General features: G+C 49.8%; 1 protein-coding gene across 11 annotated transcripts in view; it reads right to left on the bottom strand.

The window, feature by feature from the left end:
* Positions 1-13,488, bottom strand: part of CLEC16A (C-type lectin domain containing 16A) — a 190,103-nt gene that overhangs the window by 145,346 nt on the left and 31,269 nt on the right. For all 11 annotated transcript variants that reach the window (XM_074323098.1, XM_074323101.1, XM_074323097.1 and 8 more), the window contains one exon: positions 11,971-12,084. In XM_074323098.1, the coding sequence (XP_074179199.1) occupies positions 11,971-12,084 (114 nt within the window). The remainder of the gene's footprint in view (positions 1-11,970; positions 12,085-13,488) is intronic.

The raw sequence follows: 13,488 nt of genomic DNA on the forward strand, positions 1-13,488 counted from the left end.
CAGTTAAAAAATGAAACTACCAATTTAAAACATGTACATATAATATCTCATGTTTTCCTGTGTTGATAGATATTTGCATGACAGTACATCAAGCGAGGTCTGGAAGGATACACAAACTGAGAACAGTGGTTCCTTCTGAGGGAGATACTGAGGTTAGGGGAACTTTCACTTTCTACTCTACTTGCTTCTGTATCATTCAATTGTTTTACCCCAAGAAAGTATGGCCAGTGCCATTTAAATGTAAAGACGACCTTGAAAGAATGTACCTAATACCACTGAACTGTATACTTAAAAATGGTTAACCCATCATAGACGTTATTTGTTATATGTACTTTGCCACAATTTTTTAAAAATACCTTTAAAAAGGTACGTCTGTAAGTCAGAATGGTGATGGGCTGGAAGGAAGGGCTGGAGGGGGGTGTCGCTCATAGACTGAGAAGGACCTGTATGGGATGTCAGAAAAGTGTTCCATCTTGACCTGATTTACACATAGTTGTAATCACATATACACTGAGGATACTGTACCTTTATGTACTTTATTTATGTTATCTCTCAATTAAAACAAAACAAAACATTTACCTAGAGGATTTTCAATAAAGTAGATTGTCGCAATGCCCTAAATACGAGCTAGGAGCCAATCGGACAACTTGGGAAGCTGGATTCAGTGCCGTCACTAGGGGACTGACCTAGTCACTCACTGAGCCCAATGACACACCAAGTGCCGGGCTGAGAGCGAGGACGCCCAGGCCACGCCTTCAGGGCACTCACAGTCCAGCCCGGAGCAGGCCAGGTACTGGCGTGAGTCCACACGGAGAGTAGGAGGAAGAGGACCCTGGGGGCAGGAGGAAAAGTGGGAACTGCGCGGGGCCAGGAGCTGGGCGGGGCTGAGAAGGGCTCCACGGAGAAGGAAGTGACTGCTCCACGTCTTGACTGTTAACAGTTCACCAGGACACTCATGAAGAGAGAAGAAGGGTAGAAAGGTCAGCTCAGAGCTCTGGCCATTCACCCTTTACTTCTGTCAAGGCCAGGGTCACCTGGAGACCGTGTGTTTGCTGACAGCGGTGGTACCCTGGGACACAATGTGCTCAGCCAGCGCCCAGAGAGCAGCATGCACACGGGAAGTCAGGGGAGATGCTGGGCCGGGAGGTGGCCTCTCCAGCCAGCTGCTCAAGACGCTCACGGCCTGGGAAGTGATGCCCGCGTGCCCTTGCTTCAGCACCTAGTAGGTATAACCCGTTGCGTGCGTTTCTTTGGGCCTACTCAGTGTTACCGTAGGGAGGGGAGAAGGCAGTGGCTGAAGGGTGGCCAGGAAAAGCAGCATGAACACCAGGCAGAACCTTGGCTGAGAAGGAGGGAGAAAGGCTAGAACAGGTAGGAAAGGGAAAGGACAGGTGACATGGCCCTGGAATTCTGTCTGGATCTGCAGGAGTGGTCACAACGGGAACGCTAGGAAAGCTCACCTCCCAGGCTCTCCCAGGCCTCGCTCACTCACCTTTTGAGGAAGCAACCAGAATCCCTCACTTCAAGCAGTTCTGCTAAAGGAATTGAGAACCAGGAGAAAGGTTTTCCCCTAAGACAGGAGGCAGCCATATTGACTAACAAAAACGTGCCCAACGTAAGGGCAAACCCAAGCCCAGATCTCAGACCCACTTACTGACTGAGTGACCCTGACCAAATGAGCCTCAGTTTTCTCATTTTTAAAAGAGGGACAATAGCAACTTCGTCATTTGCTACTATGGGGCTGAAATGAGATCCTCAATGCAAAAATGCTGGGCATAATGCCTGCACCAAGGGGCATTCTAGAAATATTTGTTCACCTTCAACTCTCTGGCAAATAGATCACTAGGATGAAAGAAATGGCAGGGGAGGGGCTAACTTTTAAAAAACAATTGCTAGATGTGGGGGGGGGTGGATAAGGGGGAAGGTGAGGGGATTTGAAAGCACAATCGGTAACCACAAGATGGCCACGGGGATACGAAAGTCAGTTTGGGGAACGTAATCAATCAATAATGCTGTAAAGATTTTGTAGGGTGTCAGATGGACACTTGTCCCATTTGGGAGACCACCTCAGGGATGATGTAGATGCCTGATCACTGCACTGTACCCCTGAAGCTGAAGCTGAACAATAATCAATGTTAACTACAATTATATATACATATATCATTACAGGAAGCGGAGTACAGCATTAGGAATAGAGACAGTGGAAATGTAATGGCTGTGTGTGATGTCAGAGGGGTAGTGGATGGGGGGAGAGGGATTATCACTGGATGAGGGATATAAATGGTAAGTGTCTAACTATTACATTGTTTTGTGCACCTGAAACTAATAAAAAATAAATAAATAAATAAATAAATAAATAAATAAATAAATAAATAAAATAAAAAAACAACCACTCTCTCTGTTTTAACCTTGACTCCCTAGCTCCCGGAAACACTGTTCACTGGCTTTCTGGTTTGTTAGTGGTCTGGGCTCAGCCTCCCCAAAGTGCTCCTGGGAGCCTGGCCCATCTCACCAACCTCCAGCCTCAGGGGACTAGTGTGGTGCATAGACAAAGGCAGGGTGGGATCCACAGGGACGCTGGAGCAGCCGGAACCTCGGCTTGGAGTCCCGTTCACCTTGGTTTGAGTCCTGGCTGCACTGCTCACTGCCTTCTCTATGGGCCTCAGTTTCCACATGCATCAAATGGGTCTCCTATTAGCACATCCCCCCCAGGGCTGCTCTGTGGTGCCAAGAGGCAGCATACTCTCTCATTATTTTTTCCAGGTAATAACAACTGTCAGTAACACCCGTGAGCATCTGAAATGTGCCCGGAATTGCTCTGAGCACTTTGCAGACACTGCCTCACTTTATCCTCCAAAGGACGAATGGGGCAGAGAGTTGCAGAGAGTGAGGGACTTACCCAAGGTCCCCGGCTATTGAGAGGCAGAGGCAGGACTTGAACCCAGGAAGTCTAGTGTCAGTGCCCCTGTGTGCAACCGAGCTGCTGCACTACTCAAACATCCATCCCCTTCCACCAGCACTAAGGGCTGGGGTAAAGGCCCGATACTGTCACACTCACTGGGGGAGCTGTGGCGCAAACGCGCAGGGACGTTGACATGTCACTCACCAGGTGACCCTCCGATCGGTTGATCACTGTGGCCGACCACAGTGTGTAACTGTTGCCCATTTTTGCCTCATGTACAGAGCTGCCAATATCACAGAGGGTCACAGTGGCCCAGGTTTAGGCCGAGCACAGCATAAAGCACTGCATGTGGCTTTGCAACCGGCTATGGAGGGAAGCGGGCCAACAAATGCTGCAGAGCGAGCCTCTCCTCGTTCCAGAATGAGGTGATCAGCAAGCAAACATGAGACGGAAGAAACTCCAGGGTGATGTATGGCGGCGAGTGTTACATGCCAAACCCTGAGTGATGTGGGGCTGCTGAACCAAAGCCCAAATGCGTGTCCAGAATGCACGATCGCAACCACATCAGCGAGGCGTCTGGGCAACGCTGCCAAATTTAATGGGGAAAATAAAACCTAGCGAGGGGGGAAACATGAAGAGGTAACAGGCCACTTCCATTAACAAGAGGAGCATGGCATTGTTCTCCACGAATTGGCCAATTATCTGCGAGCGCTGCAGCGGCAGAGGCATAAACCAAAGAAATACCCATTTATCTGAAATCAGAACAATCTCGGAGCTCAGGAAACACGCGCTGCCCACGCACTCAGCATCTCTGTGACAAACAGCAGGTAACATCGAGATGGAGCAGTGACTTCCTGGACAGAAAGCTCTGGGGTGCTGCTGGGTCTGCAGACCAGCTTCACCCGCCCTGGCCTTCTCCCTCTCAGGTCATTTCTCTGCCGCCCACCCCAGCACCGCAGCTGGCAGTCAATCAGGAGGTAATGAATGCTTGTAGGATGAATGAACTGCAGGATATTTATGACTGAAGAGGCATGTTCGACACTCATGGAAAATAAAATACACTCTCATTAGATAATGACATACCAAGCACTTATTTGGTATTTCTTTAGGAAGAGTATTTTACTATTATGTCTGTTCTATAAAAGAAGATAATGGACTGTGACATATTGGTGACTCTCAAGTACCCGAAACACTCGGTCCTGAACCCTACATCTCATGCTAAACTGGAAGTGACTATGCTTGCAGATGGTGACATAAGGACACAAAACAGAAACGGCACGAAGATTCGGGGCTGAACGCCTGCAATCCCCGCACCTGGGTGACAATGGAACAATCACTTTACCTCTGTAAGTGTCGGCTTCCGCATGGGAGAGCGGGAGCTAATACTGCCCCAAATGAGACGTCAAGCGAGAAGCATGGCCCGCTTCTAGAAAAACGCCCCACGCCCCTCCCCACCCCCACTGACCAGATCCGTTTCTTGCATCCTGGGCTCTCTCTGATCCCAGACAGCCAGCTCACTCCTACTGAGGACTCTGACACCGTTTTCAATGCCTTGACCATCACAACCCTTCCCCCAACCCACTCCCCAGCTCTCTCTCGCGAGGCAGGGTGAGTGAGCGCCTCATCCTTCAGGCTTCAAATCCAATGTCACCTCCTCAGGGAGGACGTCCCTCACCATCATCTCCCAAACCTGTTTTCTATTTCTTCCCAGATCCAATCTTAAATCTGGGTTGACAAGCTTGTTCACTGCTTCCCCCGACCAGAAGGTCAGGACCCGGGACCTCATCTGTCTCGTCCATCCTGTACTCCCTGCGGCCTGCCTGCCTGAAATGTGTGGGTGCTCCAGAAATCCCTGTGGGAGGGAGAAGAAAAAGGGAGCAAGCCAGCCAGCCTGGCACACGGTAAGTGCTCAACAGCTGGGCACTGCTCTTACTAGGGAATGACCCATTCGGAGCGCAAGTGTCACCCACAACCATATTGTTTAAGGGAATTGATGTGCTTCTTTTTCCCCTTCTGTTTGTGCGTGAAGCTTTGGAGAAGGTGTCCCAGGGCACGGCTGGAGGTGCCCGGGAAGGTCCCCTGGGGTGAGGCTATGAGCATCTCGGCGAGTGGTCAGCAGGCACTTTCCGGCAAGCCGGCCTCAGACCTCACTGGGGAAACCCCACTGTCCCGGGATGAGTTACACCCACCTGCCCTGTCGGGCAATGGGACTCACACCACTCCCCTCCCAGGCCACTATCGTTAGATCCGCAAAGCACCCCAAGCAAAACCAAGTTTCCTGGCTAGAGGACGTTGGCACTAACCGACTGGATCTCCTTGGCTCATTAGCGATATGAAGCTTGGGTCCCTCATTGGGAGCCGTTATTTCAAGACAATTGATGTTTACTGCAGAAACCATGCTAAACACTGGGGATAAAGGTGAAGATGCTCCCATTTCTCACAGTGAACACTCCCACGTCCTCCAGGGGCCTGCAGGGCGCCATGTGCCCTCCCCTCCCTACTGCTCACTCAGCCTCAGCACACGGCTCCTTGCAGATGCCCCAGCACACCCTTGCCTCAGGGCCTTTGCACTGGTCTTCTTTCCACCAAAATGCTCTTCCCCCAGATAGCTACCTGGCTCGCTTCCTCCAATGTCACCTTCCCAGGAAGGCCTAGCCTGGCCACCCTATGGGGAACTGCACCTCACCCAAGCCTCCAGCGCTGCCCCCTCTCCCTTCTTCACTTTGGATGCATTTCTAGAGCACTTCCCGCAAGCTAACACGCTATGATGTTTCCTAACACCGTGTATCCCCGAAAATAAGACCTAGCCGGACAATCAGCTCTAACGCGTCTTTTGGAGCAAAAATTAATATAAGACCTGGTCTTACACTAAAATAAGACCAGGTCTTATATAACACAATATAAGACTAGGTCTTATCTTAATTTTTGCTCCAAAACATGCATTAGAGCTGACTGTCCAGCTAGGTCTTATTTTCAGGGAAACACGGTAGTGTTCTTGTTCCTCTGGCTCTTCCCTTTACAACAGAAGCCTCCCAGAGCTCAAGGATCTTTGTTTCGTTCCCTGGTGTACTTCCTGTGCCTAGAACAGTGCCTGATACATGCCCAGTGATTATCTGTTGAATAGATGAATAAATAATGCTGACCCAACTTCAAGAAACTCAGAGCCTGGTTAAAAAAACTCAAATGCCCAAAGGGGCCAGGCTGCTGATGAAAACTACCACAGCCCCAGGGCAGAGACACCAGAAGCGGTGAGCACCTCCGTTTTCTGTCCCCACCCTCGATCTCCCTGATGTTAGCGGAAACCTGAAAGAAGTCACCACTGGTTCAATGCGGACTGGTCTCACAGCTGACTCCTTCAGCAGGGGCAGGACACTCCCTCACACCCGCACTCTGTCTCCAGCCTCGTGGCCGCCCCAGCCCTTTCTGTGTCATGCTGCTAGGCAGACACAGAAAAGCCAACCAGGGTCTGAGTCATAAAACCTTTTCCACCCCCACACCCACCCCTGCTCTGCCCACTCTCTTTTTCCCTGTTGGCTCCTCTGGGATGTGACCATTCCGAGAACCCCCGGCCCTTCTCTGGCTCACTGGCCTAGGACCAGCACCCCCGGCCCCTCAGGTCCAGTCACCTGCAGCCCTGGCTAAAGGCTGCCCCCCAGAAGCCTCCACACTGGGACTTCTGTCAGTTGGCCAGCCCTGCCTCTGCACGGGAGAGCCGAGCGTTTCCAAGCGGTCTCAGCTGCAATGGTGCCCTACTTGATATGTGGGACACGCTGCAGCCTGGATTCTCTTTGATTCTGTCAAATCCTCTTCTACCTGAGCCAGCACTGCTCTCTCAATACTTCTGCAGGCAGCCATGTTGCCCAGAGTTGTAATCCCACTGAGGGATTATGTGACGGGCCACAACGGCCCCTACAAATAGGGACAATGCACATGAGGAATGTTTGCAACTGTGCCAATTAAGGCCCTAGATTTCTAGAAGTCTATTTTTTTCCTTAAGTGTTCACAATCAACCATCTCCCCGAAGCTCATTATCCCGTTCAAGAAAAAGAATGTGTGTCCTTCAGAACCAGCATTGCTTAACCAGGGTCACGAGTAAGGTCAGGGCCAGGGAAAGACGTGAGGGAACTCTAATCCAGATGGCTGTTCTGCTTGCTACATTCAATATGCGAGAGGCTCAGCTGCCATCTGACTCAAGGCTGGTTTGGGGAGAGCACTGAAGTACCAACCCGAGGCCCCCAGCCCATGCTTCTGCTTCTGCACACACACAGAGGCCGGACTGCTACTTTCTCAGTTGCCATTTCCACAGGTCATGTCCTGGCAGAGCATCCTGCGAGCAGAGGGCACAGCCCCGAGGAGGGACAGGCGTCACACACAGAACTGGCGGCTAATTCTGTACACAGGTGTGCGCTTACTCTTTCGGGTCCCCCAAGAATCACAGGAGACCATCCCAACCGGCTGAACTGGTGCCTACAGAGACGGTCGACATCCTCATTTTGGGACAAACGAGCATATTCTGCCCCCGAATTTTCAGTCCCCATTGTGAATTCACAGCCAGCCAATCATGTGAACGCACATCAGCTGCTTAAGTATCCTGCACTTTCCAGGTATTGTATTTGGGGCCGGCTCAACCGGGGGGCCTAGAACGCACAGAGGGACATCCCACTGTCATCAATGGCCACGCTTACTAGCTTACTACTGGTGCTGCCATCGTGTCGTCACTGTAGCTACCCCTTGGCCCTCTGTGCCTTTGTCATAAGGCAGCTCCTAAGGGGCGCCCTGTATGTGCCCACAGCAAGAAGGGAGGTCCCAGAGGGGACACAGGGTTGTTCTGCAGCCTCGGAAGCCAAGCTCATGATCATGACACGATCTAGCATCTAGGCCTGGATATGTGCTGGGTTTTGGAGCAAGCGCTTAGTGCTACATTTAGTCCTCTCCAAAAATCCGGGTTGGTTATTCTAATCGGAGGGGCGAGGGAACAGGCTGGGAGAGGTGAACTAACTTGCCCGGGGACACACCTAGTAAAACGAGGAGCCCGGATCTGAGGAGGCCAGGCCATCGGGCTCCGGCGTCCACTCCACGCGGCTGCCTCTTAAGGCGGAATGCGGCACAGCACCAACAGCAACCCACTCACACGCCTTCCCCAGAAGCCAGCCTCTGAGCAAAGAGAAGGTGGCGTCAGGTGAGGGTCACGCCCCGAGGCTATTCCTGTGCTGAGAGTCGCTGAGAACATCCCACGGGCCGTGTGACCCCACCACCAGCTCACAGCTCACCCATCGAGTCATTCATCCCTGCAGTGGGCATCTGGCAAGCACCAAGATGGCACAGGGATACAGGCGTCTCAAGACATGGTCCCCTGTCCCTGCGGGGGATGGACGCCCAGGAGGGCAGGGGTCGTGTCGTCCCCGTGCACCGTGGCGCGTCTGTTGAGGAAAGGATGAATGAATGCACAAACTCAGGAAACCATCCACAGGCACCCAGGATGAAAAAAGTCCCTACTTTAAAAAAAAGTACCTGCAGACCGTGAGGCGTAGCCCATAATCTAATCTATATATTTCATTTTGCAAAAATAGTGAGATGTTAGCAGTTTCAGAATTAGTGTTCTCTGATTTTATTTCCCCCAACAAGAAACACTATCTGCTGTGCATTAAAATTATAGCAAGAATTATCCCTTAGCAGGAACCATATGTTTTAATGCACAGATGAATTTCAATTAGACATTTATTTAACCATGCTGATGTATTTTAAATTTAACCCTAAATTACAGACTTTTCAAATAACTCTGCTCTCCCCTCTGTTTCTCTCTCTTCAATTTTGGTTTGGTTTTGTGAAAGGTCTGCTGGTAAAAATGAAGCAATACCAGTAACTTATCTACAAATTACGGGAAGGAGAAAGTAGGTTAAAAAAGACCAACAAACTTAAAAGAAGTATGACCAAACCACATCCGAGCAAAGCAGGAAACAAAAGGAGACTGTTCTTGCTCAGAGGGAAGGAAGGTAAATCTTAGCAGGACTATTGTCAAACAGTCATAAGCGAGATTCACCTCCCCTCTTCCCAAATTTCAACTGCAGTCATCACAATACAACATACTTTGATTTTGCACCCGGAGAAAGGCAAAAACCGGAAGAAGAAAGCTGACACTTTCACTAGGGCTGGCAATTCGTTCCACACTCAGAAGAATCTCATTTCCAGTGCAGGCATCCCCCCCAAGGAGCGGTTGTGCGTCTGTCACATTGGAGGCACGACCTTCATCCCAAGAGGAGGCCATCAGGAGAAAGAACAGATCTAAACCCTGCCTCTGATTACAGGGTTCAACTAAAGTGTGTATCCTAAGCTCAGAGGTCGCCAGGAACTTTCTGCAATTTGCTTTTGCTCAAGTAGTAAACCCCACGCAGCAATGTCAGTATCCTGCTTGTGGCATTGTCCTAGAATTTTGCAAGATGTTCCCACTGGGAGAAAACTAGGGAAAGGGTGTTATTATTTCTTACAACGGCATGCCAATCAATTTCAATGAAGAAACCCTGCAAACCCCAGTGTCCCAGCGATCTCTGGGTTCATCTTGGAACACCAAGTCTAACTTCAGCAGCGAGTGTCTTGTAGGGAGACATTCTGTGATGAAGCCTTGAACAGCTATCTGGAGACAAAAGAAAGTCTAATATTTTCCCACTTATTGCTAATGTAAATGTAGTATGAATTAGCAGCAGGCTGGATGGGGACCAGGCAAATCAAATGGCAAACACAAGCCTACGTGATGGGCAGCCTCTGAGAAGCTTCCTGCAGAAACATGTGTCAAGTGGGGACCAGATCTTCTGACTGCTCAAGACGATCCTGAAATCTGGGTTTTTATGCGAAACTTCCTAAATTTTGAAGTTGACAGTTCATACATTTTTCTTTTAAACACTGTGAAGCCCAAACTAAACAGCTCTGAAGGCCACTTGAAGGCACTTTTTTTTAAATTAAAGTTTACTGGGGTGATAGTGGTTAGTAACATTACATAGGTTCCAAGTGTAGAATTCTGTAACACATCATCTATATGTCACATTGTGTGTTCACCACCCAGAGTCAGTTCTCCTTCCATCACCATATATTTGATCCCCTTTACCTTCATCTACCACCCTTTCCCCCCTTACCCTCTGCTCTGGTAACCACTAAACTATTGTCTGTGTCTATAAGTTTTTGTTTCTTCATTTGCGTGTCTTGTTCCTTTGTTGTTTTCAGCTTTATATCCCACATATCAGTGAAGTTGATGGCACTTTAAGCCTATTTTCTTCCCACCCTTGCCAATAGCCCTCCAGAGCAGGGCTCACTCTCCCTGTTTTCTAAATGGGGCAAAACGACTCGCCCGAGGTGACCGGTGGGTCCTTGGCAGCTCTGACTGGAGGCCCCGCTGATTCTGCTGACTCAGCACTCTGACTTGCAAAAGCGAGTTTAAGTGAGTTTTTAAAAGTTGCAAAGAACTATCTCTGTCTTCATAAACGAAGTCAGCTCCACCTTTTCTAGACCATGTGTTGTCACGACATGGCCCACGAGGGGAGTCTTCCCTGGGCAACACTTGTCACCCCGTCAACTCTCGGTTCAATCCTCTCACCAAACACTACTCTTTCCTGCGGAACACTTGTGAGCCTCGAGACAGTACAGTCATTTGTATGTTTGATGAACGCCTGTCTCTCCTGGACTGAACACTCCAATAGGACAGAAACTACTTAGGATTTTGTATATCCCCAGAACTAGCACGATGTCAGATTCCAAGAAAGAGCTTAAAAAACACTTATTGAATGAATCAAAGAAGGGATGAGCCAGACAGGGGCCATGAAAAGGCACCATTCAATTCGGCTGAACTTACGCCACCACCAACAAAGACAGAAAGTTTCTGGGAACCTTTTCAGGGGCTCAAGTGCTCCCTTAAAGAGCAAAATGGCCGGGCCAAGCCATCATCCACCAGAAAAACCAGAAGGGTAAGGGACTTCTGCAATGGCACCCCATGCAGATCTGGCACTCCATGCTACCAGGTGACCCTCCGTCCACTCGCTCAGATCTGGCACCAGAGCCAATGTCCCAAAGGCAAGGCCAGCCCTACCTGTGTGCCTACTGCTTAAAAACCTGGCCGCAGAGCCAGAGTGCTCATAAAACAGCTGTGGTACAAAAACACTGTGCTCATCTCAGACGCATCTGCCAAACGCATCTGCCAAACCCATGTGCTGTGGCAGATACAGTGACAGACGTCTGCCATTCGCTGCTTAGCTGGCAAGATCTACGGTAAGAGGGAAGCAGGAGTAAGGGCCTTCCAGACTTTGGGTTTAGTAAGGGCACAGGTACAGAGGCAGAAACACAGGGCCCTCTGCAGGGGAAAGCAAGCTGGACCAGCATTAGGGAGGATAAGAGGCAGGTCAGGCAAGACGCACAGGGGCCCAGCTGGGAAAGCATCAGAAGGCATTACACTGGTCATCTGGTGTTTTCCTTTGGCAGAGCACAAAATGCACAAACATGCCCTGTTTAGGCCACAGGTGGCTCACAATGTAAAACTTGGGAGATTTTGCATCAAAATGCAGATTCTCAGCTCCTCTGGTAACATGAGAAAACCTGACAATACTGCATCCATATTCCTGCAGAACGACTGCAGGCTGGGATGGAACAGCAGCTGCTCACAGAGGACGCACACACTCTCCAATCGGCCACAGTCCCCACCACTCCCTACTGCTCTCACACGGGGCCTGCATCTTCACAGAAGTTCCATGTCCAGCCTCCGTAGCTATTTGCGCCTTAGACAAGGTATTCTCCTATTCTGTCCCCATAATGGTATCCCACAGATACATAACCTGAGGCCCAGAGTGGTAGAATTCCATGTTCAATGACATACAACCAACGAATCCACTCTTAGTCCCGACCCCCAGCTTTTCCTGGGTACCCATTTCAAGACTTTGGTTAGGTTCCCTGAATCCCAGACCAGCGTATGCATTGTCACTGCTGCAAGCAGAATGTTGGTTTCTGGTTTGAGAGAAATACAGAGGTTAACAACACGAGCAATGGCGTCTTGTCAAGGTCAAGAAATAGTCCCAACGCTAACGACTTACACAACTTCTCTGAACATCCTGTTGGGTCTTAGCGTACATCTCTGACAGATCGCCATTCAGAATGACGTCAGCTAACGAGTTCACCAGGGGTGCATGATGTATAATGAGGAAGACCTGGGGAGAAAGAAGAAAAGGGATTTGCATTCAAGCATGCCGTCTTTCCAACCATTCCTTGATCTGCGGCGAGGCTGGGCTACACAAGTCCTGTAGTACGCAGCAATCCTGTGATATAAAATCCTAAGAATAGGAGAGACCAGTTATGCGATTCTCCTTCTAGGGTTAACCCCTCCTTCAGTCAGACTGTTGCCTATTAGGCTGGCTGCTTTTCAGCGGAAGGAAGTGCATTACAAGCAAGACTGACCCTCACGGCTGGGTGAGGCCAAATCTGGCTGCAGTGAAGCAACTTGGGAAAGGAGCAGCCAAACCAGCACACTCCTTCCTCTCCACAGGCATTTCAGTGTCAAGTTCGATTAGGATAAGACAAGAAGGCACCGGCCCAATACTTAAGTCATACGGGAAGAAGGGGCCGGCGAGTCTTGTTCCAATCAAGGACTTGGAAAGGGCCGGCTCCACCGAGGTCCCATCGCTGGGATGAAGACTGGCGCTTGCAGTAGGTTTCGGCACACCTGGGTTGCATGGCAGCGGGCGGAGGCATGCAAATTGTGGGCAAGAAAAGCCACCCGAGCCAGGGACAGACCTAGTCACGGCAGGGTGCAAAATCAGCAGGCACTGGGCCATGTGGGACGGCCCTGCTACCCCACCCTGTTGCCCAATGTTCACAGGAATGGATTGAGGCATCTGAGGATGCAACACTGCCTTGCAAAACTGGTTCAGAGACACCTGCCACTTTGCTCGCAAAGGTAAAGGCACAACCAGTACAGCACAGTGTGGGGCTACCTGCTATTTGTATATAAAAAGGGTGTGTGCACACGTCTGTATTTGTTTTATGTGCATGGAACAGGGTTTCTCCACCGTGGCACTACTGTGGACTGTCCTGTGGATACACTGTGGGCCATTTGGTGGCATCTCTGGTCTCCCTACCCACTACATGCCAGTACCACCCCCCACCCCAGTTATGACAACTAAAAATGTCTCCAGACATTGGCAACCATCCCCTGGGGGGAGAGGGGCTGCAAAATCACCCCCAGTTGAGAACCGCTGGCAAAGAACATTTCTGGAAGGACAGAGGAAAACCCTGTAACTATAGTTGTCTCCAGGGATAGAAATCAGGGGGGTTAAAAAGTAGAAAGAAAACTTGGTTTTCACCTGCTTGAACTTTTTAACTTACAGAATTTTTTTTTTTCAATAAATATTGTTAAAAAAAAAAAAAAAAGTAAAGGCAGAAACAAACACTGGCTGCCTCTGGGGAGTAGGCTGGGTGCCTGGCAGGACAGGGGCCAGAGGGAGACCTTTCCCTATATGCTATTTTGTGGTGTTTGAATAGGATGAATATTTTGTCCAAAAAATAAATGCAATTCAAATTAAAGGTATAGGCAAAATACCCAAATGTGGTACCCA

The sequence above is a fragment of the Rhinolophus sinicus genome, linkage group LG18 (genome assembly GCF_036562045.2).
Source record: "Rhinolophus sinicus isolate RSC01 linkage group LG18, ASM3656204v1, whole genome shotgun sequence".
NCBI lineage: Eukaryota > Metazoa > Chordata > Mammalia > Chiroptera > Rhinolophidae > Rhinolophus > Rhinolophus sinicus.